Genomic DNA, 26,906 nt, shown 5'->3' with positions numbered 1-26,906 from the left:
TAACTTTTGATAAGAGACGTAATAGAGCGATGAAAACAACTTCTATCGTTGTTCACGACGACGATACGGATCGACTGAAATGCACCATGACCTTTGCCGGTCAGGTCATGAACTTTACCTTATGTCGAACTTTCAAAATGATCTATGTCAATGCAGCTATCTATGATCTATGATCTATGTCAAAATCAAAATGTCAAATTGCAGCTTACAGACGCTTACAAATTACAGACGCTTCTCGACGAGAGGAACGCGATGCCGACAAAAGAATTGTGGTGCCTTCGTAAAAATGGCCCAATGAAACGGTTTGAATGTGAAAACAACTGAACTGATGCGTAAAAACGCATCAGCATTGGAGACCGGAGTCAACGAAACAACTGAACCTCACAACATGCAACATGACATATAGTCCTTTATTGTTACAACATGCCTCATTCAACACGATTTCGGAAGCTTAGATCCCTAAAACAGTCGAACAAAAACATTGAAGCGGGGCTACAAAGATATGTGGCAAGCGTATACCTACTTGACAAATGGTAAACGATTCACAATTAATCGCCGGGAAGTGCGCAAATTTAAAAACCACTGCCTAGGCGAGTTGTGTTGAAGGACCAGCTGCAAACTTACAAAATGTTGCTTTCTTAAATCGCTATTTTCAGTGCTTGCACCTTTAACACGTCTTCCACCCGTTATAAGAAGCGAATTATCATCCATCGTCCCGTTTGTTGAGCACATCGGGCGGCATCCGCTGACCCCATATGCACGCGCAGTGAAAATTGTCACCTGAGATCTACGTCCTACTGTTCCACGGTTCGCAGCGCGGGCGGCCGATCCTCTTATGACAGCGGTGGGGTCGTCAGCCCGATCACGCGCGGGGCGGCAGTGGAGGGCCAGGGAGCCCGGTTCTGTGGCCGGCTGAAGGGGGACCCGGCTCTGTAGTTAGTTGTTCGAACTGGCCAGCTGCAGAGGAGCTGCCGTAAGATGAGAACGTCCGCCGTCGGCAAGCGGGAGCCCACGGGCGACGCTGTAAATCGCGAGTATAGATAAGGTGGCATTCCACAACCTTATGTTCAGCTACATCAGTCTGTCAAGTCCCGAACAACACGCCAAACATACTTTACGACAATGCCAAGGGAACGAAAATCCAACACAGTTCACTGCATTGTTTAGGGTCAGTTTCATCTGATATTTTCCACAAAGTGGACTCTGTGTATGAGGGTGCAGCAGTCCGCACCGTGGGGTATGACTCCGGGAAGACAGGTCTGGCACCTGTGCGCTCCCTCAGCAGACGTCACCAACACTCCCCAACTCCATAAACTCACCACTCGCCGGCCATCCAAACTCACCACACCGCACCAACATCACCGTATAACGTCCAACATCACCAGTTGTCACAACCGATATGGGTGTCCGCCCGTCCCCCGGCTAGCGCCGCTATCTATCTCAGACGGCGCCGCCGACCGCCTTCAGTTCTGTGAACACGTCCGTGAAGAACCTCGGGTCGGCGTTGATCCGCAGCATGGGCCCGCTCAGCCGGCCGATCATGTCCACACACCGGTCCCAGAAACGCTCGCGTTTGCCGTCCACCAGAAACGGCTTCAGCGGGTACGATATCTGCCGGAACACAGAGAAAGAGCTTTTGGTTAGTTTACTGTATGGTTGACGTTTCATAGCGTGCAGGTAGGAATCAACGGTCTGGTCTGGTCTGTTTTGGTCTGGTCTGGTCTGGTCTGGCCTGATCCGGTCTGGTCTGATCCATGGTCAGGGAGTACCTTTATAACCTAAAAGTTATATTGATTGACTGCCGAATGTTGTTATTCTTTCAATCAATCGGTTCAATTGATGGATTGTGAATGGATAAACTACCATAATTCATCCATTTCAATCACGATATGGTTGTATTATACTCGTGTACTCGTATTGTATTCAGGGCTGCGGAGTCGGAGTCGGAGTCGGAGTCGGAGTCGGAGTTGGAGTCGGTTGGAGTCAACAGTTCTGCCCGGAGTCGGAGTCGGAGTCGCCAAAATTATGCCGACTCCGACTCCGGAGTCGCAGTTAACGCCGCATGGGTCGACGTTATGTCCTGCACCTATTTGCCGTTGACGATACAGCGCTCGAAATTAGATTTTGTCGAAATAAGGCAATTTTGTTGTATCGGACGAACGTTTTCAGCGAAAGAAGTAGAAGAAGGTGAATACCCCAGAACCTGCTTTTTAATTATGCGTGCTATTTTTAATACATATTTTGCAACGCAAAGTCTTGGAACGCATAAGGGATCGTTTCAGGCAAGATAAAAACATCCCCATTATGAACTTCAATACCATGATATGGATTTTTAAATAGAACCGTCAGGAGTCGGAGTCGGAGTTGGAGTCGGAGTCGGAGTCGATTTTTGAAGCCGGAGTCGGAGTCGGAGTCGGAGTCACCCTAAAATCCATCGACTCCGCAGCCCTGTGTATTACTATAGATTTTTGCACATCCAGGCCCATCCACCCACACTGGCATACTATGTGATCATGGCAGGTATTTACGTAACTGTCAGATGGTATGATGCGGTTAGGAGGGGTCATATGATAGTCATTAGTCAATGCTCCGTGTTTTCCAAGATAATATCGAGACTCGGGGATCACGCTAGGCTGAAATTAACGCCAGGTCATAGGGGAAAACACAGCTTATACAACAGCTCAGCACATCTATAGCTGATGAATATTTCCATGCATAAAGGCAGTCAGACATGCCTTTAACTGCTTGCTTAACCCGCGCCGTGCTCGGGGGGGGGGGGGGTTACGCCCCCCCCCCTCTCAGGGTTTTCGCGAATATCTAAAAAAACGTTTTTGGTACACACTACACCTGTTTAGTGTTTATACATTTTTTTCACACATGGTGTGAAAATTTCAGACCCGGGTCGTCCAAACTCAGGTCACCAGGTCACGTCAAGTGATCTCACCCCAGAAAAAAAGTTCAAAGGCTGGCTACAGCTACACCGACTGTTCGATCACTTTGAAACATTCAGCGATTGATGAAAATAGCAGTATGTATAAAATGTATATCTCGGATTTTCGATATCTGTGACCTAAGGTCAGATCAATTTTGCGACTCACAAGTCAAAGGTAGAAAGTTGAAATGCGCCTCTTTTGGACGAATGTCGATCAAAACCCTCTCAAACATCGGTTGATAGGTAAACATGACACACTGAATCAGAAAAATGCACCTGTGACCCCTCTGTGTACCCCTGAGGTCATCTCAGGTCATGAACGGTCACCAGCAGTTTTTTTTTTTTGCTATAACTTTTGATAGAGACGTGCTAGAGCGGCGAAAACACGTCAGATGTGTTCAGCTCGACGATACGGATCGACAGATATGTAACATGACCCTTTCTGGCCAGGTCATAACTTTGACCTGAGGTCAAATTTTCAAAATTACCTTTCACGTTCAATGTATAGCTCATTCGACGCGTCTGGACGAGAGAAACACGATGCTGCCAAATGTAATGTACACTGAGAAAACGATTTGAGAACATTCCTCGGAGCTTCTCTGTGAAGCCCGGTGCTCGTTCTCAAAGGCTTCGGAAACAGCAATGCTCGATCTCATCCTCATGCTAAATCTTTTTTTTAGACAAGCTCTCTTGGAGCCGGACAACCTTCTTAACTACATACGCTTGGTCTCATCTGAAACCGAAATATGATTTATTCTACCGTGAGAACAACTTGAGGCCGACATACCCCTTCCCCTCTCTAGCTCTCTTGAGTCAAAATGTTTTATAAAACCTTTTGACTGTATACAGTGTCGTGAAAACGGCTATTTTCACAGTTTTTGCCCTCTAGAGGCTAAACCGTTAACCTGAGGTGAAATCTGAGAACAATATTTAGAAAGGTCTGTAAAAGGGCTATCGAATGCGTTTTCCGCGGCGATGCATGGCTCTATTGGTTCCCGAGTTAGCCGTTGGTAGTTTCAAAAATTGCTGAAATGGACTAAATTTGACCTTTGATGACCTCTGGTGAGTGGTGACGTGACCTTTGACATGACCTAAAAATGGCCAATGTTTTTCCGTCATTATTTTGACGCTCTTTTGGTTGCAGCTTACCGCATGTCGCTACGCTACCCAGGAGCCGAGTTAGAGGGGGGGGGCGTGAAAACGCCCTCCCCCCCTCCAGCACGACACGGAAAACACGGACACAGGTAAAACGGCGCGGGTTAGCATAGTAAACGTTAGCTAACTATATCACATGCTGAAATCATTGCAACAAACGGCATGTCAGCTGCCAATAAAACAGTATACATTAGATTTTCATATGCATCGTCGAATATTTTTTGTTCACAATAAGTCGAAGAGGGGAAACAAATATCGCCGTTTTTTGCAATATTGTATGTCAATGCAGGGTAACTAAACTATCACGAGCTTATATTGGCATGCACGGTGCCATGAAGAGATGTTAGCTACATAGCTATAATCCCTGTCAGGGTCTGACGCCTTCATTGCCATATCTATCTCACGTCTCTGACCCATTTGAACACTCTGACCCATCTCTGACGCCTCGTCACCATCGGAACCTTGCAAGTTTTCCTGTCGTCAGGGGCGCACTGAAGACCCGCAAAGGCTCCTCACGTTTGGGAAAGCCGCTGTAAATGTGACTTATTAGCCGGCACACGTTTCCTGTGTTTTGCCATTCTCACAGAGACCAGACCAGATACATCAGACGAATCATTTTTTTTTTAACTGAAAGGTCTTTAAAATCATGTAATCATTTGCACATCCAAAAAGGCTGCAATGGGGGCTGAGCTGCGGTACAGTTTCCCGCATTGCTAGTTCCGAAATTCCTCGCATTTTGGTTCCTTTTACACTGGTGAGCAATTCAACGCCACCTTTTGCCAATCTAAATGCACGTTCTTTGTGAAAAAGTACCAATCACATCAGTTCCTTTTTGTGCGAGATAAACGACAAGAATTGCACGCTCCGCGACAGATAAAGAGGCCGAGGGTGCATTTGTCCTGTTTAGTGCTTACCATGCATCCACCGGTGTTGAGCGATAATATATGATCTCATTTCCGTGCAGTCACGAGCAGCCACACCACATAGGTAAATACTTTGTATACAAGTGTCGATATAGGTAAATGTCGGAATATAGAAATAGTAGTCTTGATAGAAAGGTCTTATGTCAATGTGCTTACAGCATCTCATAATGCAACTCTAAGTGATGTTTTAGTTCCTAATTGACGGCGTGTTCGGCGGCAGAGCTCACCTCGTTGCCCATGTTTTAGAAGTAGGAAGTTTAATTTGGTGGCCCGGCTCTCACAACGTTGCCCAGGAAGGAGTAGTGTAGAATATTCAAAGAGGATTGTGATTACTAACGGGAGGTGCGCATTTATTTAAGCTCTACAGAAAAAGAGTATGTTTGTCAAAAGTATGCGTGCAGCGAATGTGTGTCACAAGAAATTGAGAATGATAAGTGGCTAGAGAGAGCGAATGATTTTGGAGAGAATAGAAAAAGCATTTGAATCGTAGACTTTTATTTTTGATATTAATTTGAGTAATTTGAGTTGCTAGACACAGTGACGTAGCACATTGAGTAAAAATGATATTAACGTAATTTGCTTAACTGAAGTTGAATTGAAACCTTAATAAGGCAATCATAAGTGGAAAGACTCAACATTATGGCGACCCTGGCAGGACTCAAAGAATACTTGGAACTGGCCGAGAAGTATGGTTTAAGCGGCGAATCAGCCTTGAAGTATGCGAACGAGCAGGTAGACAGGGCAGAGAGGGCAAAGGCAAGACAAGATGAAAGAGAAGAAAAGGCAAGACAAGAAGAAAGAGAAGAAAAGGCAAGACAAGAAGAAAGAGAAGAAAAGGCGAGAAAAGAAGAAAGAGAAGACAAGACAAGACGAGAAGAAAGAGAAGAGCGAGAACTCTTAAGACGACATGAGCTGGAAATGGAGCGATTGAGATTGGAGAGAGCAGAATTAGAGAGCACCGGTGGTTCCAGGGAGCCGCAGCAGCCGAGCGAGCCTGCCCATTCAGTGCCGGCCGTCAAGCGACCCAAACTGCCTGCGTTTACGGATGGCAAGGATGATCTTGACAGCTACCTTAACCGATTTGAGCGACTGGCCAGAGTAAACGGATGGGACGAATCGGAATGGGCTGTCAGTCTCAGCGCTTTGCTGTCAGGTCGAGCGCTCGAAGTTTACACCCGAATGAAGGAGGATGACGCAAACGACTACATGAAACTGAAGTCGGCTCTCCTGCACAGGTATGGCCTCACTGGGGAAGGCTACCGGCTAAGAATGCGTGATGCCAAGCCGGAGCCGGATGAGAGCCCCCAGCAGTTTATTTTTCGTCTGGCTAGTTACCTAGATAAATGGATCACGCTGACTAAAACTGATCAGTCATTCGATGGTCTGAAAAACTTGATCATTCACGAACAGTTTATGAACACCTGTCCCAAGCCCCTCGCCATCTTTTTGCGAGAAAAGGCCACCTACTGCTTAGATGAGCTAGCTGAGTACGCGCAAAGGTTCTTGGAAGCCCATGATCGGTCTCCCAGCAGTCTGAGTAGGCGTGCGACGGTCACGGAAGACCATACCGCGCACGCACCATCCAGAACCACTAGCTCAGCGACAGCGCTGCGAACTTCTCGAGAACAGGGCCAGAACTGTCTGTTCTGCCAGTTTCCACACCCGACCGAAGAGTGCCGAAGGGCTCAGACGCTCTCAGCCGCGGAGCGTCGAGAGCAGGTGATGCGGCGTGGGGCCTGCTTCCTGTGCTTTCAGCCGGGACACCTCGCCGCGCACTGCCGGGAGGACAAGCCCAGATGTCCGCTTTGCGGTGGGAAGCACAACCAGCTGGTCTGCGCTCCGCGGTCCAGCTTGCCATCTACTGCCAGCTCCAGCGCGCGAGATGGAAACGTACGGGAGGCATCAGCGACGGCAGCTAGCACCAACATGACTAGAAAGGAAGGAGCAGTTCTGATGCAGACGGCCCAGGTAAAAGCGACAGGAGCAACAGGAGCACGACTTGTCAGAATAATGCTGGACTCTGGAAGCAACCAGTCTTTCATACGGACGAAGACAGCGCGTGAGTTGGGCTGCGAGGTGCTGAGCCAGGAGCACCTGCGGGTCCACACCTTCGGAGGCGGCCAGGGGCTGCAGCAGGCCAGTGATAGGGTACAAGTAACCCTATCAGCAACACATAACGAGGATAGCAGAATCACTCTGACAGCTTACGAAATGCCAGTCATCTGCAGTCCACCTCCCGCCGTGACGCAGGAAGATCTCCGTGACCATCTGCATTTAGCTGGCCTGAAACTGGCCGAGGAGCCCAGCGCTGATCCTCTCAACGAAGAGATCGATATCCTAATCGGTCTTGACTACATGCAAGATGTGATTGACGGGAGAATGAAGAAGGGAGAGGACGGACCCGTGGCCATGGGATCACGATTCGGCTGGATTCTGGCTGGCCGTTCAGGCCGGAGCATCACAGAGTCGACGCCAAGTATCGTGAACTTCATCAGGGCCGAGTCGACTGATCGCCTTCTGGAAGAGCTATGGAACCTGGAAAGCATTGGGATAAGCAGCGAAGGAGTCAGTGACCGCGACTCTAAGAGAGAACTGGAAGAACTCGCTACAAAACACTTCGAAGATACTTGTAACCGCCTTCCAGATGGTCGGTATGAAGTCCGCTGGCCCTGGAAGCCCGGACATGCAGAGATACAGACAAATGGAGCGCAGGCTCTGGTTCGCCTTGAGGTCTGTGAAAGACAACTACGAAAAAACGGGCGTCTCAAGCAATATGATGATGCGATGCAAGACTACTTAGAGCAGGGACATGCTGAGAAGGCGCCGGCTGTTCCAGATGGACCGGTGCACGTCCTTCCTCACCACGCAGTATACAAGGATGATAAAGTCAGAGTGGTGTTTGATGCGGCAGCTGGCCCTCCGAATCAGTCACTGAACGACCACCTCCTGGCGGGACCCAACTTGATCGCTGACCTGACAGGGGTGCTCCTGAGATTCCGGACGAAGAGCGTGGGCGTGACAGCGGACATAGAGAAAGCTTTTCTGCAGCTGTCGCTCCATCCTGAAGACAGGGATGTGACACGATTTCTCTGGAGGGAGAACGCCACCGATCGAGATCCAGTTCTCTACCGGATGACTCGAGTAGTTTTCGGAGTCAAGCCCTCACCGTTCCTACTGCAAGCCGCCCTCAGAAAACACCTGCAGCAGTATGGAGAGTCAGATCGGGACCTGGTTGACAAGTTACAGAGGGACATCTACTGTGATGACTTGATAACAAGCGTGGACACTCAGGAGGAGGCGCAGACTCTACACCTTTTTTTCCTTCAGTTTGAAAAAGTTGTAGCACAATTTGAAAAAGATGTAATTCAATTTGAAAAAGTTGTACTTCAATTTGAAATAAGGTAACTTCAATTTGAAAAAGATGAAATTATTTTTGAAATAGTTAAAATACAAATAGAAAAAGATATAATTCATTTTGAAACGTATCGGGCTTGGAAGAGAACACACTACACATAGTGTGCTGTGCCTGCGGATGTGCCTCAGGGCTGAGGGCATGCAATCATGTGCAGACGTACTTCACTGGGTGCCTCGAGGAACGCGACCTCCCGATGGGCGTTTAAGATGTCCCTGCTTAGCTGCGGCTCTGCCGCACCACTGCACTGTTTTCAGCTTTGAAATGTGTGCCCGTGGCCGGGTCGCAGCGGGTCCGACTTCTGTCCGCTGGCAGAGTCAATTACCTGCCCATTCATTCCGATCTCTGTGTCATGGCATCAATACAGATACCAAACATTTGCTCGTTTCGTTACGTGGTACCTAATGCATAGGGGCATACAAGTAAGTACTAAGAAGTGTGGTAGCTGGTAGGGAGGGCATTTTTTTTATATCAAATTAAACAAATTACGAATTAGAAGACGTTAACCGGCTCTCCACCCACCCCTTTACGAGTAATAGTACATTAACCCGCGCCTGGCCGGGGGGGGGGGGGTGTTTGAACACCATCCCCTGACGTTTTTCGCAGATATCTCAAAAACGAATGTTTGGTATCTGTATTGATGCCATGACACAGAGATCGGAATGAATGGGCAGGTAATCGACTCTGCCAGCGGACAGAAGTCGGACCCGCTGCGACCCGACCACGGGCACACATTTCAAAGCTGAAAACAGTGCAGTGGTGCGGCAGAGCCGCAGCTAAGCAGGGACATCTTAAACGCCCATCGGGTGGTCGCGTTCCTCGAGGCACCCAGCGAAGTACGTCTGCACATGATTGCATACCCTGAGGCACATCCGCAGGCACAGCACACTATGTGTAGTGTGTTCTCTTCCGAGCCCGACACGTTTCAAAATGAATTATATCTTTTTCTATTTGTATTTTAACTATTTCAAAAAGAATTTCATCTTTTTCAAATTGAAGTTACCTTATTTCAAATTGAAGTACAACTTTTTCAAATTGAATTACATCTTTTTCAAATTGAGCTACAACTTTTTCAAACTGAAGGAAAAAAGGTGTAGTTGAGCGAACCAGGGAAATATTTGAAGCCGCACGGATGAACATGAGAAAGTGGACGGTGAGCCAGTCAGAAGAGGTAAGCAGCGGTGAACAGACCAAGGTGCTCGGAGCCCATCCTGACACAGCTTGCAAGGTGTTAGGAATAAACTGGGTTCCAGACCAAGACAAGCTGGTGTTTGAAACACGCAAGTTCGCGGAGCTCGCTACCGAAGCACCAGAGACGAAGAGGAGTATTCTTCGCATGTCAGCACGTTTCTTCGATCCGTTGGGAATGCTTACACCATTCTCCGTGCGCACCAAGATGATGCTGAAACAGCTGTGGCTGGATGGTCTGGCCTGGGACCAGCGGGCTCCCGAGGGTGTCTGCAGGAGCTGGAGACAATGGCTGACGGAGCTCCATCAACTGAACGGCTTCTCTGTGCCCAGACCATATGGAAACAGACTTCAAGACGGATACCAGCTCCACATCTTCTGTGACGCCAGCAAAGAGGCGTACGCTGCTGTGGCGTACACAAGAGCCGCTGAACAGGATCAGGCAGTCGGCCCGCCTGCCCTGGTGATGTCCAAGTCGCGGCTCACACCTCGCCAGCCGGTGTCACTGCCGAGACTGGAGCTGACAGCGGCCCTGATTGGTGCTCGGCTAGCTTGCTATGTTAGGCAGCAGCTGCACGCGACACCACAAGCCGTGTACTTCTGGACGGACTCGATGGTGGCTCTGCACTGGATCCGTAGCGACGCCAGACGCTGGGGTGTGTTCGTGAAGAACCGAGTCTGCGAGATCCAAAGTCTCAGCTCTCCTGCTGCCTGGAACCACTGTCCCGGAGCGGAGAATCCCGCCGACCTGCCTTCCCGCGGCACGCCTGCGGAGAAAATGAAAGGTGAATTCTGGCTGCACGGACCTGAGTGGCTCAGAGAAGCGAAAATCAGATGGCCACAGGGGATGCGAAATGAACAGGAACCTGCGGAATGCAAGGTCGAAGAGAGAAAGCAAGCACTTCCGGCCTCCAGCAGCTATGAGCCTGCGCCAGGTATTGGTCGTTTGATCAATATTCAACGGTTCAGCAGTTTGAACAAGCTCCTGAGAGTCACAGCTTACGTCCTGCGCTGGATCTGTAATAGCAGATCGTCAGAGAAGCAAGACGGTATCCTGACAGCAGAAGAGCTCGCGAGGGCGGAGCCAGAGGTGCACAAACCTTCCTACTTGCCTACAATGTAGGAGACAGGAAAGAGCCGAAGAGGGTAGCCGCGAGACAGATTTCAGTTTGTGTTTTCTGTACAAAAATGACTATAAAAACAGCTAACTGGTAGCAATTGGTCGGTACAATCAGCTGTCAACGGCATTTGGTCATTACATTTCTTTACGTGTCTTCAAAAACAGTTCCTACAAATCTCCTCCATGAGACACCCACGAGACAGTTCCCATTGGATTAACATTGTGTCTCATGAGACACCGTGTAGGTAAAATGTAGGATGAAAAACTACGAAAGTGGTGGGCATGTTTCGAAAAACGGCGCACAAATTCTTGGGCGCCTTAACAAAACTCCTGTTCGAAAATGGGTTCTGGTAAAGTTTTGTCAGCTGGTTTCCATAGCAACCGCCATTCGTGGGACAAGCTGACGCCATTTGCTATCGCGTTGCGTGGTAACCAGCTATCGGTGTCAGTTGAATTTGAAAGATAATTGTAACAGTGAACAGCTCGCTTCAGTTCAGTTGCTGTACTGTGCTGTGGATGTGTGTCTTGTGCAGTGTAAGCAAAGTGTATACGGACTTTCACATTATATTTTGTGATGTGATGGTGTGGTAATAGAAGGTTGTGAGCTCTAAGTGGAGTTAAGGAATTGCCAAAGAAATGAAAACTCTGCATGGGCCGGAAATCTGCAGCCTGCACTTCTATAAACTCTTCATAAGAGGTTCGTGGCAGGGGGCATTTTTGGGAGCGATTATGGAGGTGCTGGTAAGTAGGTAGGTACCCAACCTAATTGGCTTGATGAGAACTGAAACTGAAAGTCAAATGAATTGTGAAATTGCTTTACCTATCCTACCTGATCACTTCTACTTATTTTTTAAATTTTCCATTCATTTTGATTGATAAAGAACAACATTGAAAGATGCTAACATGCAGGTAACTACCTACCTAGCTCTAATGTAAATAGGTACCTAATAATTTCCTTCAAAAGAATATATGGCTCTTCAATGTACTGGAGATTTAGTAATTGAAGGCATCTCACTTCATTTTGAACATTACCTAGGTATAACTTCCCTAAACTGCATGACAAATTTTCAATTTCCTTGTTGTAACACCAATACCACAAACATTCATCTGGGCACAAGGCTCACAACATCAAACTATTCATGTTTTATAGACAGGTACCTATACAGCAAAAATGCAACAGATGTGATTATTTTAAACATAGTCTTTGTGTTCAGTTGTGTATATAATAATTTTGTGGGTGGAAAATGTGTCATGAATTGTCTACAGGTCTGTGTAGAATTGTAATTAATATGATTATAGAAAAAGGAATGGCCAGTTAAGTAGTCAACATGTTTACTCAACAACAAGATATGCTGGCATGGAGTTTGCTCATGAGTTTGCTCAAAAACCTTTCAGTTAGTGTGGGAAGCATAGCAATTTGAAGCATATGCTTATAAAACTGATTTGTAATGGGGTTTGTGAAGTTCTCCATAAACTTCACACCTAGCAATGTACCTTCCTAATGCATTGCATTACTTTAAAAAGAGGGAGACCATACAACTTGTCAGGTAGGTAGGCTTTGACATTGATTTCAAGATTTCAAGGTGATCTGTGCTTTTGCTTGTAACTTGTCCTCATTCTCTGACTAAAGGAGTGGCAATACAATCTGACTTGTTCTATTTTCCTCTTGCCTTGCCATTTTTGACATAATCCTTGCCCGGGCTATATGTTGGTATGATGAAGGTCAATCAGATGACATATTTCAAATATTACAGTCATGATTTCAGTTGGATTTGCCTAACTTTATTTAAACAATATAAGATTACACATTGCATAGCTATAACAGCAATATTTGAGCCACCATTGGCATAGAAATTAATAGGTTGCAAAACATTACTCAGCAAGAAGAAATCAGTCATTGACAGTGGAGAAAACACATCTAGACTTGACAACAAATTACAATTGATTATTCTTCTACCATTCATGTTGGCATAAGTAATAATTCAAATGGATACTTAGTGCATTTTCTAAAGATTTTAAGCACATGAGATCCATCCAAAGGCACAGACTCGGAACAAAGGCTGTGTTATAAACAAGGATATTGCACCTTTTTGGTATCTTAACATATTGTTATATTCCGACATCCTAAGAAAAATAATATGGTAATCTGCCCTGCTTCATTTGATACGTATCGATGAGTAATTGGATGTTGCGGGAATGCAATTAGTTTTCCGGCAGTTGTCTCCAGCAGCGACAAAATGGCCGCTTACTTTCTGTCAAACATTTGCTTTCATATGGCTAAGTACATTAATTCACTTAGTCTAACTTTGTCTAGCAAATCTCCAGTTTTACTTCGGAAAAACCGGCAGCGTGTTCCACATTGGTGACCCCGCCAGGCGAGGCAGTTCCGTCGGCCGTCGATGTCCTTCGGTCATATAACCCCCAATAAAACTAGCGCGTCGAACGATCGGCAGCATGGATGGTCTCACACCATCCATGGCAGGGACCGACCTCACAGAGCCACGCAGAAAACAGGAATATCGGATTTATCTGCCTCTAAACTGTAATGTATGAATGCGTCGTGAAAATTTTACAAGACAGCTGAGGTTTGCTAAGCAAGAAAAAATAGACCAGGATCTGTATTAGCGAAGAGATTAGCGATGCACGTGAAATGTGTATAGATTGCAGTATAGATGTATAGTCAGCGATGGATTATAAAAGGATTTAAAGCCGCTTCTTAAAGCCTACAGTCAAAACGTTTTCTGAACGTTTGTGGTCCTCAATATGATAGGTATTCTATGATAGGTATTCCATAGCAATTTAATGGGCTTCGTCCCATTAGCAAATATTGCAAAATCGTCCTCAAATAATGTTTTCTTACCTAAATGAAGTAATGTTGATCCAGGAAAAAACTTGTTACACACTCCTTAAAGTTTCATATTCCTAAACAGAAACACTGATGTGCACCGTACACTGCAGCGTTACGTCACTTCACCTTCAGCCCGCCAAGTAGTAACTGCCCCACTAAACGGGAGAGGGACGCTATGGGACGGCAGATGGACGCCCGTCTGGTCCATGTGGAACTGAACCCTCATTGGATGAGAGGAATTAATTGAGCGTCTCGGTGGTTTTATGAGGGTAGTTCTTGACTTTCCAGTGTTTCCAGACACAGTCAACAACCAGACCGCCTCACTCTAGTCTATTTATACACCAACAGTATGCATTTCAGGTGGAGGTGTACCAAGTCCTGCCTCGCACTTTGCCCAAATCAGCGCATACCGTATGTCTGTCGGCTTCTTAGAAAAATGACGATATATCTGCGGATAGCTTCAGAAATAAAAACACTTCAGGAATAGCGTTTACGTCCTGTAAATATTAATAACTGTAATGTAAATAACCAGCTTTACTTGAAAGTATAGATATGTTGGGATATACCTAAGGATGATCGGTGAGACAAACCGGAGCCATCGGAGACCGTGTAGGAGACAGGCTGGGCTATTTGTGCACCTCTGGGCGGAGCGACTTTGGATTCTGGACGCGCAACGCTCTCAGTTCAGTGAAGAAGTGGAGGCTCTGAAAGCCGGTCACACCGTGCCCCCTGGATCGAGAATAAAAGATCTCGGTCCGTTCTTGGACGGGGAGGTCCTGAGAAAGGAAGGTAGGCTGCACTATGCTGCGCTGCCAGAGGAGGAAAAGCGGCCAATCATCATGCCACCGGATCATAGATTCGTACATCTCTTGATCGAGAAGACGCACAAGCAGCTGTGTCATGCCGGCACCCCGCAAGTTCTGAGCGCCATCCGTGATCGGTATTGGATCGTTCGGGGACGACAGAAGGTGCGGTCAGTGCTGCTGAGCTGTCGGAGCTGCCACCTGTTCCGCGCCAGACCGTTCTGCCACCAGAGGCCGGCCCCTCTACCCCGCAGTCGGACCACACCGGCCCGGCCCTTCAGCAGAACAGGTGTGGACTTCGCAGGGCCACTGTATGTGAGACAGGGAAGAAATTCCTGCCCCCTCAAGGCGTATATCGCCGTCTTCACCTGCGCAGTAGTTCGTGCAGTTCATCTGGAAATGGTGAAGTCGCTGACAACAGAGGACTTCATGAAGGCTTACCGCCGATTTAGCGCCCGACGAGGCTGCCCGGCCAGCCTCATGAGTGACAATGCCACAACATTCCGTGGCGCTGCGTCCGTGCTGGCTGCAGAGGGTGTCAAATGGCACTTCATCGTTGAGCGCGCTCCGTGGTGGGGCGGCTTTTGGGAGCGGATGGTGGGACTCACCAAGGCCGCTCTGCGACGCACCCTGGGATCTTCACTGATGTTGTGGGAAGAGTTGGAGACCGTTCTGTGCTCGGTGGAGTCAGCGATCAATGCGAGACCTCTAACGCCCGTCAGCGATGATCCCGATGATATTCAACCGCTACGACCCGCTGACTTTCTGCACTGTGCCTTCGAACGGAGCGAGGCTGCCGGGAGGCAATCGGAACAGCTGACGCGGAGGCGCCGCTACCAGCAGAGGATCGTCACCAGCCTGTGGACTCGGTGGCAGCGCGAGTACCTTCGGAACTTGCGAGACTTCCGTCACAACGCCTCAAGAGTGGACCTCGAGCCGGCACCGGGCGATGTTGTGCTGATCGAGGGGGAGAGATCATCCAACCGGCTCGTCTGGACCACGGGCACAGTGAAGACCCTGCACCCTGGCCGGGACGGGCGGTCCCGGGCCGCGACCGTGCACACCCTCCGGGGGGACGTGCGGCGTCCTATTCAGAAGCTGTACCTGCTGGAGGCGGCCTCTCCACCTGAGGAATGAATTCCACCCCGGGGGAGAATGTAGAATATTCAAAGAGGATTGTGATTACTAACGGGAGGTGCGCATTTATTTAAGCTCTACAGAAAAAGAGTATGTTTGTCAAAAGTATGCGTGCAGCGAATGTGTGTCACAAGAAATTGAGAATGTTAAGTGGCTAGAGAGAGCGAATGATTTTGGAGAGAATAGAAAAAGCATTTGAATCGTAGACTTTTATTTTTGATATTAATTTGAGTAATTTGAGTTGCTAGACACAGTGACGTAGCACATTGAGTAAAAATGATATTAACGTAATTTGCTTAACTGAAGTTGAATTGAAACCTTAATAAGGCAATCATAAGTGGAAAGACTCAACAAGTAGTATGCAGAGGTAGGAAGTTTAGTGTGGTGGCGCGGTAGCGGCGGCAGTAATCTCATCGTTGCCCTACAGGAGTATGGGAGGTAGGAAGTTAAATTTGATTGCGCGGCACACACCTCGTTGACCACTAAATAGTAAGAGAGTTAGAGGACTTGACGGCGCGGCTCACCTCATTGCCCATGTAGGAGTAGGAGAGGTAGAGGCAGGTGAGCACGACGGCGTGCAGCTCGCGCTGGCTGCCCACCTCGGTCGACACCGTCTCGCGCAGCAGCAGGTACACAAACACCACGTTGGCAGGGTTGATGAACGCGATGTCCTGTAAGGCAGACACACCCAGTGGTCAGCATCATTGCACATCGATACGGACAGCCGACAGGGGACAGGGGTAGACGTCTGTCGACGGCAAACCTCCTCTGATAGTTACATACAGCTGTAAAGGACGACACCCAGGTCAGCGACCAAGGTCGGTAACCGGTTAACGACATTCCGACCCTTCAGAACATGTTAGAGCAGGATCTGGTCGGAGCAGCCCCACCCGCCAGTCATACAGAGGGGCTTCCGTCAACGGTACTTCCCCTCCCTCCCACCTGGAAGCACCCATTAGCAAAAAGTCCCGTTACCGGCACCTGCCCTCACCTGCCAGCCCTGCAGGAGCAGGTTCCTATCGACGGCGCGCAGCCACATGATGGCGTCTCCTGGTTGGAAGTCGGCCAGCGCCGGGCAGCGCCGCTGCAGGAACAGGCCCAGGCAGCGGAGCAGCTCAGAGGTGGACGCCTGGATGACGGTGCGGCCGCCGGGCGTGGAGGGCGCCTGCAGGGGGCGCGGCGGCGGCTCGGGCCGGCCACCGCCCGGCGCCGTGGTTACCCGGTCCAGGTGCGCCGCCGCCGCCGCCGTCTTCAGACTGAAACACGAGAGTGTGGTCTGGATGTTTCGGTTATTGTCGACGCACGGGTGGATGGCGTCGAGCGGTGTGCGTGCGGGGCGCGGGTTGCTGTTGTTGTCCAGGCGTTTTCGGCCGGCGGTGGACAGCCGTCGCCAGCTCAGCGCCTGCAGGAAGTTGGAGTGCTTGCTGAGGGAGCGCTCAGGCGGCTCGGGCGGCTCGGGCGGCGGCAGGTTGGCGTTCTCGTTGCTGAGCCGGGGCAGTGTGGCCGCCGGCGGGTACATGGCGCTATAGTTGGCGTTGGTGAGCGGGCCGGCGCGCCGCTCGTGCGGGCTGAACGAGAGCACCGTGCCCATGGCGCCGCCGACCAGGGCCTCGGCTGAGCGTGACCGGGTCAACACGGTGCCGCCGGCCGGTCACAGTGGGTCACAGAGGTCAGCGCGGCGGCCGGCACACATCGCTGACCGCCAGACACCACCGATACGGCTCCGCCGGCGGCGACGGCGGCACGGCCCATCGACCGGACCAGCGCAGCCGCGCGCAGCCGTTGTCATGGCAACCGGTCGGCGGCCGACGTGACACGACCATTGATTTTAGCACCGGCACGGCCGTCCGTCCCGATAGTCCAGTGTTGACCTTCACCTTGCACACAACCTGTGAGAACAGCGCCGGATATGTCACCTGCGGGGAAACGGGACAACAGGGCAGCTTTCAGTCATGCCACCCAACACAATTAGAAAACCGCTCAAACGATGTCGTCTATTGGAGCTAGAATTGGTTAAAAGTTATTCCGCACGTCGCCAATACCTATGCATACCTATGCCATCCCTTATGTTCTTTAGATGAATTAGAGGATGAACTAACAAGCGAAGTAGATGCATAAAAATCTGAAAGCGCATCATGAGCGTTCCTAGATGATGATGACACGCTAAGGCGCTAAGCGGCATTTATATCCCTTCAGGTCACCTATCGAGCCGACAACATCACATAGCAAGTTTGAACGCTACATTTTCAGCCATTCTCGAGATAAATGTACCGAGAAGCAGCGCATGATGTGTATTGTGTTTATATAGGCGACAGCCGGTCCCTGGCGGCGTACCGCAACTTTGGAGGCATTCGATCCAGCCCGTTTTGGGAATTTTATATTTGGGATGTTAGGTAATTATGAGTCCGGCTCATGAGCACGTATAGTACTGCTCTGATGGTGACACATTAGGTATTCTTCGCCGGGTGAGTTTTAATAATAAGACGTATTCAAAGTTCCAGGGCAATTAGCCCAATCATTTCGTCGGAGTTATATTGCAAAAGTAACAATGTTTAAACTTCTGCATTGGCACGTGGTGGCACATTCTGTGGAGTTCAACAGATACATTAAAAGTAGGTAATCTTTCTAATAATAAAAGAGAATGAGGCTACATAGATAAAACCTAGTTGCTGTCAATCACACGAATGCAGGGTTGCGAACTGCGAAGCTTATCAAAAATGTGACAAATGGGGTAAGGTAAGGTGGGTCTGCTGTTTTTTGTCGTAGAGAAGACCCGCCTCGAACTCTCTCGTTTGTAAGAATAAGCATTCCTACGGCGTAAGTACAGCACGAGTTAAGCCGTGTTTGGGCCGCTGACGGCGCTGTGTCAGCCCGCAGACAGGAAGCAGGTCTGATAGCTCCCCGTCCGTGCTCCGTCTCCGCTGACCGGCGCGGCGGTCTGCCGGACGCGTCATACGCGGTGGTGTGTCAGCGGGAGGGTGTCAGAGAAGTGTGGTAGGACACCCACTGAGAGGGAAAATAGTTGACCGGATATCGGTTATATTATGTAGTGCAAGTAGTCACAGTCAAAGTTGGGTTATTACAGTCACAGTCGCAGCGATCGTTCCGGCACGCGTATCTTGGTGAGGTGACAAAACATCAGTGGACGAACATCGAGCAGCAAGCAGCGGCGCCCTGGCTGTGTCCCGCAGCAGTGTGACCCTTCCGTGATGGCGCGACCCCGACTCAGCTCTCTGGACGACCTCGTCGTCAACGTCGCCACAATCACGATCGGCGACGAAGCGACCGACGAGGACCTCTTCACCGACGACGCGGAGCACGAGGACGCTATCGTGATTGTTGACCAGCTGGAGGGGGTAGGGACCGAGACCGAGTCAAGTCCAAGCGGTCAGCCGCATCGGACCGACGCCAAAGCGGCACTCGTCAGGAAAAATTCAAGCCAGAGGCGGATCCAGCAGGTAGGAATGGAAAAGCCAGAGGCGGACCCAGACACCGGAGTATATCAGGATCTGCAGGTTAGGTGGTTTGAGGGAGGATGGTGATGTGTCAGCGTCACGACAGACCGATCGCGACAGATATTGATACTATTCTTCTGTTCCTTTTGATAAGGATATCCGGTATCCGGTGAGATCCTTGTTCTCCTGTTCCTCAGATCAGATCAGAATCCACGGTAAGGCCTCTGCTCCCCTGTCTCTCCATTCAGGATCCGGGATAAGGTCCCTGTTCTCCTGCCTCTCCAGATCAGGATCCGCGGTAAGGTCTCTGTCCTGTCTCTCCAGATCAGGATCCACGGTAAGATCCCTGTTCTCTCCTCTCCAGATCAGGATCCGCGGTAAGGTCTCTGGTAAGGTCCCTGTTCTCCTGTTTCTCCAGATCAGGATCCGCGGTAAGGTGGTGTGGGAGGCGCGGCTGACCGAGCCGGCCCACTGCTCCGACCCGTCGCAGGCCCTCGGACTCGGTCTGTTTATCGCCACCGACACGGCCGGGCAGCACACCGTCTATAAGGCCGACTCGCTCGTCAGCTCGTCCCAGCTGCAGCTCAGGTCAGACGAGGCACGCCGGTCCATCACCGACCCTCGCTACCATGTGGAAAAGGGAAGGCGCTTCGTAAATAGTAAATGGTAAATTCAACTCTAGCTTCGGTAGAGTAGAGACATCTAAACTTCATCTACCAAGGCATGTGACTGATTTCTCATAGAGCTTCATAATTATCTCCAGCATCTTTTATTGACAGCCTCAGGACTTCGATTTTTAATTTGCCAGCCTTATCATTGAGTTCTGACGTCGATGCTCTGTGATTTTGTTTTTGTTTTTGTTTTGTTTTTTGTTGTTGGGTTAGGCCCTTTCGGTCCAATGAGACCATTTCAGAGCCGGGAGGATGATAGGATATAGGGGGAGACATTGGTCTGGGCAGTGGGCAGGCACCCTAGTGAGTCGCCGGGGCTGAGCCCGTGATTCTCTGTGATTTTTTTTGTTTGTTTTTTGTTTTGTTGGGTTAGGCCCTTTCGGTCGACAAGACCATTGCAGAGCCGGAAGGATGATAGGAATTAGGGGGAGACATTGGTCTGGGCAGGCACCCTAGAGAGTCGCCGGGGCTGAGCCCGTCCAAATGGACAGGCCGACCAGCCCCCAAGCACTCTCTGCACCCGGCTACGGGGTGCAGCTCCCTCGGGAGCAGCGGCGCCGCTCCAAGGGAGCAGCCCGCATGAGATAATGTTGCCTGTCCAGCCCGGTAGGGGGTTGCGGCGTGGAGGAGAAGGATTTCTGTATCCTGAGGATAGAAGCACGGATAGGTGATTCTCTGTGACAGGGCCAGGGACCGACTGCTGGAGGTGAACGGAGTGCCCGTCTCCGGCTGGGGCCACGCGGCGCTGGCCTCGTTCTTCCTGTCCATCCCGCTGGCACCGACCAGGACACCAGGCTGCCGTGGCACGTCACGGGCCAACTTCTGGCAGCCCTTCTCAATGGTCAGTCCGTAATTAAAAATCCTCCTTCCTTACTGAGAGCGAAGATCCTGGGTAGCTCCAGCCTAATTACTCATTAATTAAACATTATAACATTCAAAAATAAGCAGAAAAGATGCTTGGCACATTCAGGTCTAGTCTACATTGCCACTGTATTTTCCTTAAAGATCCCCAAATCAGCGTCGTCAACTGATGCTAAGGCCATGGATGAGATAATAATGGATTGGTGTCTTCGCAGTTTTTGGCGACATTGAGCTCAGGCCTGCCATCTAGCGGGAGAATTGTCGTAAGTAAAGAGCAAGCCGAGTGAACGCCGCTGATTAGCATTGTGACACACGGGAGTGTGGTGTAGTAGCAGGCTTGTTGTGCAATTTTTCAAAAGGTTATGTCTTTATATGTCAGTAAAAGCGAAGAAATTAATAGATTTATGTGCGGGGTCAGTAATAAGATAAGCAGTTCCATGTTATTTCCTCATTAAATCGTGAAACAGGGAGTTATTGGAGACTTCGCCAGCACGTGTCGTTTTCGCTATTTTTCACATGAGTCTTTACTTGGCCTAAATCAAACAAATTGTCCGATCAAAGTACAAAACGAACGTAAGTACTATCTATAAGTCTAATGAAAAACTTAAACGGAATTGCTAACGTCATTGCCGCTCAATATGTCATTCAAGACGCTCTATGAAAAGGACCCAACCGGTGGTGCGTAGTCGATGAAATTTCGGTAACTCAATGGCTCCAACTCCGATTCCGTTATCCAAATATCGACTCCGACTCCTCCGGGCAGAACTGTCAATTCACACAGACTCCGACTCTGACTCCGACTCTGCAGCCCTGGTAAGTCTGTGGAGTGATGACTTTTCGGTGACGTTCGACTCATACTCGGCCTACAGCTTTTAAAAATCAACCGACTCCGAGTCGGAACAGAACCGCTGGCTCTGACTACAACTTCGCAGCCCTGGCCCAAGATAGCCGCCTAAAACAACTTTTATGTGTGATCTTCTTCGTACATTGTTAATTAATGTTATTTTAAACAAGGGGTGGAAAAGGGAGACGAAGCCTTCGCAAACAAGGATCTCCTGTTGCGAATCAATCAGCTGCTGGAAAAAAGGCATAAACACCACGCATCTCATTTCATCGTTTTCCTAACAGCTCTGCACCAATGTAAGCACTGATCAATGCAGTGCGAGCATCGATGTGACATTTGTGTACCTAGTTTGAGTGTTATCCGCCCAGCCGTTCTTGAGATATGGAAGCGGCACCCCGCACGTGCGCACGTGCAGTAGCACCCCCATAGTGACACATGGAAATGCATTGGCCACTGAGTGCCTAACTATTGACGAAGTTTTACTGTAATTGGCCCAGCCATTGCGGAGTTACTTTATGTGGAACAATTTCGACACCCCTAAGTTGGCACGTGACACGTGCCGGCCCGTAACATTAACTAAGATGAAGAAAATCGGGCGAAATTCGGAGAAGAAGGAATAAGCCTACCAAATATGTAAGTGACATATTGTTAAACTGCTGTACCATTGTGAGTAAATGACCATATAAAAGGTCGTACAAGCCGATGGTACTGGGCGTTTCAATACACACCGTCTTACGCATTTTATTTTCGTTATTACCTAAAGGCTGCTTGACGTTTTTGGCTTTCAAGCATTTAAGACGCTTTTGTCGTCTCAGGTCCAGTGAGATTACCTCCAACTCGTGGGAATATGCACTTCAAGCCAACTAACACACCACACCCACGTGTGTCATAATGCTGAGAGATGGCGTTCACTCGGCTTGCTCCTAACTTACGATAATTATCTCGCTAGATGGCAGGCCTGATCCCAATGTCGCGGATCCCAATGTTAATTTCCACGAGACACCAATCCAGTGTTATATCATCCATGCTAAGGCCGTATAACATCATACGAAAGCCCCATTGCAGCCCATTCACTTTTCACCGATATTAAGTTCTTTTGAGCCCAGAGCATAGAGCATTTGTTCTCTTATTTCCTGCTCTGGCATCGGTATTACAGGACAATGAGAATATACGATTTCATTTACCTTTTTATTGGACAGTTATGTGATCACATGAACGACTATAGCACAACTAGGAACAGGTTCGAGAAATTGAGAGCGAAAGACAATTACGTAAAGACGCGGTATTATGAGATGATTGCAGCCTGAAGCCGATTTGTGGCGCAGTTTGGACCAATTTACGATACCGCTCAGGCGTGAGCGCACGGTATCAATGACGACTCGCAGGAATCTCACATTTATGAGAGTCGGGTGGCCTGCTATCAGTAGATGACGTGGTCTCTCCTGGATGGGTCGCCCGGCCGCTGGGTCGTATTTCCCATCAGCAGCCCTATATCTTTACCTCACTGCAGGCTGCGATCACTCACGGTATGTTGAGACAGATTTATAGATGGTTGGTTATGTCTCTATGGATATGGTTATGAGAAATGAGATGGTTATGTCTGTGCGTGTGTTACATACACTCGTTTTCATCTTCATTCGTGTGCCGATACCACTGTCGGCAGCTGGTGGAGCGGACCCGCCGTCCCGGCAGTAGGACAGCCGAGCAGGCGGTACATTTCACCCGCATTCTGAGAGCGCGCCTCTCCTACACAGCCAGCAAAAGACGTGAGTGAAAAAAAATGTATGGAGTATGTAGGTATGTGGCAAGGTAGGTTTAACTATTCCACTCTCGGAATATCTAACTACATAGACGTGTGCTTATGATGCTATTCGGGACCGTGAGTTAGCGCCATATGTACCAGCCTTGTAGCTGACAACTCTTATTTTTCATCAGAGGTGCATTTCTCTGAGGTCACTGCGCGTGCGGCAGCCGAGGTCGGCCTAACTCATACCGACACGCTACGGGGGCGCGTCCGTCACGTGACCTCAGACAGCTGGCTGGCGGTGACGTCACTGCTGGCCGGCCGCAGCCGTCTCTGCACCCGTCAGAACGAGGGTGGGTACGCTTGGCCGCAACTCTGGACCGGCATGGTCGGGGGGATTTTTGGATGATGGATGGACCTGGACCTGGATGAGCGCTCGGGATAGGTTCAAGAGATGATGATGCCGAATTCATCATGAAATCATAAGTAACAACATTCACTCGCTTTCTCCACATGATGAGACTAATCATGAGCTCTACCGAATGGGACTTGTCGCATCTTTTATTATAAGTCCCAGCATAGATGCTGCAGCGCGCAGAGATGACACGGTTAGTCTGCCCAACACTGCCTGACCTGTGTACCGTGTACCCGTCAGGGGACGGTACCGTGTTCCGGGTACACCGGTACCGCACCCATGACCCGTACTCGGTACCGACGTGGATTCTGGAGACCCCGGACGGCCAGTTCGTCAGCAGCTGCGGCGGCACAGCCTCCTGCGTCTCGGTGAGTCCCTTAACTTTTAGCAAATATCCCCGTAGAACGGCCAGGAGGGTTCGACGGGATACATAATGGTATTTGTGTATGTGCCAGACACCATGACAGATTTATCGTGATATATTGTGATTTATCGAACTTCTCGCTCACTGAATTAGGTATCAATGATGCATTAGCACTGAGAAGTGATTGGACGTACATACATGTTTGATATTGATCATCTTTTGAACAGATTTTGGAGTTTTTGCCTTACCGAGTTTATTTACAAACGCTGTGTTCCTCAATACGATGTCGCAGAAGGGGACTGGCCTGAGTACCGGAGACCAGGTTACGGTGGCCGACGCCAGGTGCCTCTTCAGTCGGCCGGCCGGGGCAGATGGCAGAGTCACTCTGGAAACCCTCACAGGTGGGTCCAGGTTCATCGTACTGGTAAGGTCGTGTATAATGTATTGATCACGCTTTACCAATAATTCAAAACCACAATACCAGGGAAAACAGCTAGTACCAGAATTATGTAGAGCCTCATGCCAGTCAGTTTGCATATGGATATAAAATGTGTGTTTGTCTGTATTCCATAGATTCAAAAATAAGTGCTCATTCGAATATATTGCTGCATATCACACACAAAAATGATGACAGATGTTTCATTTTGTGCATGATGCGAATTTGTTGAATGCGGTCTGAAATCCTTCATCAGTGAACTCAAATCAAGCCATTGAGAGGTCCACATTTTTTTTTTACAAGTTTACCGGACAGGTCAATCCCACGCGCTTACTTCCTTGAGATCTCTAGTGCCAGTGAAAGCGCCTGAATGCATACTGTACCGCACAGCCCAGATATGCTTCCATAATCGACGCTAGATGGCTCTAGTAGTAACGCGCCTGAATGCATGCTGTACCGCACAGCTCAGATATGCTTACTTTTCTGCCGCTAGATGGCTCTAGTAGTAATGCGCCTGAATGTATGCTGTACCGCACGATTTGCTTACATACTCGCCACTAGATGGCTCTAGTAGTAATGCGCCTGAATGTATGCTGTACCGCCCAGCCATGGATTAGGTGCCCAGCCAAGGCTCGCACAGTCCACTTATGCTTCCGTAATTGCCGCTAGATGGCTCTAGTAGTAACGCGCATGAATGTATGCTGTACCGCACAGCCCAGGTATACTTCCATAATTGCCGCTAGATGGCTCTAGTAGTAATGCGCCTGAATGTATGCTGTACCGCACAGCCCAGTTATGCTTCCAGTTGCCGCTAGATGGCTCTAGTAGTAATGCTTGTTTGTTTGTTTATTTGTTTTGTTGGGTTAGGCCCTTTCGGTCTGGCAAGACCATTTCAGAGCCGGGAGGATGATAGGATAAAGGGGGAGACATTGGTCTGGGCAGGCACCCTAGTGAGTCGCCGGGGCTGAGCCCGTCCAGAGGACAGGCCACCCAGCCCCAAGGCACTCACTGCACCCGGCTACGGGGTGCGCTCCCTCGGGAGCAGCGGTGCCGCTCCAAGGGAGCAGCCCGCATGAGATAAAGTTGCCTGTCCAGCCCGGAGTGGGGGTTGCGGCGTGGAGGAGAAGGATTTCAGTATCCTGAGGATAGAAGCTCGGAACGGTGTAGTATGCGCCTGAATGTATGTTGTACCGCATAGCCCAGAGGTGCCAGTCTCCTGCCGCAAAGCAAGGGCGCTTGAATCGATGTTGGACCACATAGTCAAGGAGTACTTGCAAGGTCTCCGCACTACCTCAAATACACCCGTGTATGTGCTGCCCCCACATGGCTAGAGAATAGAGATACACATATATCTGCCGTTAGATGGCTGAAGTTTTAACGCCCCTGGTAACGCTTTTGTTCCGAGGAGTTGTTTTGTACAGCCCCGCACTGAAATACCGCTCCGTTCTCCGCGTTCCAGCGGGTCATATCGGCCAGTACCTGTGCGTGGAGAACCGAGCGGTGCTGGTGCGGCCCGCCGAGCCGGGTCCAGAGGCCGTCTTCCAGCTGCACCAGGTGCACCAGCCGGACGTCTGAGGGACTGGTGTGCTGCTACAGAAGGCACCAGCCGCACCAACTTCCAGAGACTGCACTAACTGCGCAAACTATCCAACCACCTCCTATACTCATCGCTACGAAGGAACAGTTACATTCATGTGTTGATCAGCATTTTGCTGGTGGGTTAACTTTGCTAAGAGCTTGCCTGGTCAAAAAGCTTATTTTCCGACAAAGCGAGACAAAAAACATGAATCATCATTAGCAATTAAACTAAAACCGCTGTCTGTCCGTCTGCCTGTTGTCTGCCTTTTCTTCCTCTGTCCGGCACGATCCCCTCACAGCACCACACCACGTTGTCTCGCATGGTTGTGTATATTTACACATCAACACACGCCCGCCGCTCCCCGGTCCTCCTTCCCCGCCCGGGGAGGCGAGTCACGTGACACACGCTCCCCCACCTCCCCGGGTCAGGTCACCGGAGTCCAGTCGACCGGCATATGACTGTGATTGCACAACTGAAGGCTGCCGGCACGCGACGCTGCGCCGACGCCGCCACGCTAAAATATAAATAACTAGAAATGAATGAGAACTACGAATACACTATGTACAGTTGGCGATGTGTGAGTGGGATGCCGGGGCGGACGGCCGAGCGTCCAGTCTCTATGGCCGCCGAGAGTTCAGCTCTGGTGAGCAGCACGGACACTGCACTGCGGTCCCGACACTGAGCGGACACCGCCGCCGGGCAGCCGGGCAGTCGTCACAGCGAGAGCGTCTGAGGCCCCTCTCGGGGCGCCAGTTGTCCCTGTTGGAGGCCAGAGCGCCCCTGTTTGAGCGTCAGCCGCCCCGTTCAAGTGACATCAGACACTTTTGGAGCACAGGCCGTCACTGCTGGAGCGCCGGCCGCCCCGCTCGCTGCTGAGATTCGGTGTGGCTTCGCGGCAGGACGCTCCACCGCTCAGAGTTTCTCCTTGGAGGGTATCCAGATCCTGTTGGTGCCCTGTTCGCGGATGACGTCCTTCACCCTCTCGTATACCTCCTCAGGGGTGTCGCCAGAGACGATCG

At 49.8% G+C, this 26,906-nt stretch overlaps 3 protein-coding genes across 8 annotated transcripts in view; 1 reads left to right on the top strand and 2 right to left on the bottom strand.

The window, feature by feature from the left end:
• Positions 1-381: 381 nt before the first annotated feature.
• Positions 382-17,318, bottom strand: LOC122367982 (cyclin-dependent kinase 5 activator 1-like). Its single transcript, XM_043341563.1, has 3 exons — positions 16,510-17,318; positions 16,043-16,189; positions 382-1,611 (listed from the first exon to the last, which is right to left on the bottom strand). Exons 1-3 carry the CDS (start codon positions 17,107-17,109, stop codon positions 1,441-1,443), a joined length of 918 nt encoding a protein of 305 aa, XP_043197498.1. The 5' UTR covers positions 17,110-17,318; the 3' UTR covers positions 382-1,440.
• Positions 14,864-26,456, top strand: LOC122367971. Of its 2 annotated transcripts, XM_043341546.1 has the most exons (8): positions 18,438-18,976; positions 19,392-19,561; positions 20,329-20,485; positions 23,013-23,115; positions 23,285-23,446; positions 23,749-23,876; positions 24,165-24,273; positions 25,768-26,456. In XM_043341546.1, exons 1-8 carry the CDS (start codon positions 18,728-18,730, stop codon positions 25,881-25,883), a joined length of 1,194 nt encoding a protein of 397 aa, XP_043197481.1. In that variant the 5' UTR covers positions 18,438-18,727; the 3' UTR covers positions 25,884-26,456. The 2 variants fall into 2 exon arrangements, 1 of the variants encoding a protein (XP_043197481.1); XR_006254157.1 differs by lacking the exons at positions 18,438-18,976; positions 19,392-19,561; positions 20,329-20,485 and adding an exon at positions 14,864-15,885.
• The window catches only part of LOC122367944 (disks large 1 tumor suppressor protein-like), a 90,247-nt gene continuing 89,541 nt past the window's right edge, over positions 26,201-26,906 (bottom strand). For all 5 annotated transcript variants that reach the window (XM_043341509.1, XM_043341501.1, XM_043341517.1 and 2 more), the window contains one exon: positions 26,201-26,906. In XM_043341509.1, the coding sequence (XP_043197444.1) occupies positions 26,800-26,906 (107 nt within the window). In that variant the 3' untranslated portion in view covers positions 26,201-26,799.

The sequence above is a fragment of the Amphibalanus amphitrite genome, unplaced genomic scaffold (genome assembly GCF_019059575.1).
Source record: "Amphibalanus amphitrite isolate SeventyFive unplaced genomic scaffold, NRLGWU_Aamphi_draft 000031F_arrow, whole genome shotgun sequence".
NCBI lineage: Eukaryota > Metazoa > Arthropoda > Thecostraca > Balanomorpha > Balanidae > Amphibalanus > Amphibalanus amphitrite.
Note: the sequence above shows the minus strand (reverse complement) of the source record. Positions and strands in the feature narration are given on the sequence as shown.

Bases quoted from the DNA above. Each gene is read 5' to 3' on its own strand.
- LOC122367982 (XM_043341563.1), bottom strand. From the start codon at position 17,109: ATGGGCACGGTGCTCTCGTTCAGCCCGCACGAGCGGCGCGCCGGCCCG. The intron at 16,190-16,509 runs GTGAGGGCAGGT...TCTGCCTTACAG, and splicing joins TGCTCCTGCAGGGCTGGCAG to GACATCGCGTTCATCAACCC. The intron at 1,612-16,042 runs GTGAGCCGCGCC...GTGTTCCGGCAG, and splicing joins ACTCCTACATGGGCAATGAG to ATATCGTACCCGCTGAAGCC.
- LOC122367971 (XM_043341546.1), top strand. From the start codon at position 18,728: ATGGCGCGACCCCGACTCAGCTCTCTGGACGACCTCGTCGTCAACGTC. The intron at 23,877-24,164 runs GTGAGTCCCTTA...ACGATGTCGCAG, and splicing joins GCACAGCCTCCTGCGTCTCG to AAGGGGACTGGCCTGAGTAC. The intron at 24,274-25,767 runs GTGGGTCCAGGT...TCCGCGTTCCAG, and splicing joins CACTCTGGAAACCCTCACAG to CGGGTCATATCGGCCAGTAC.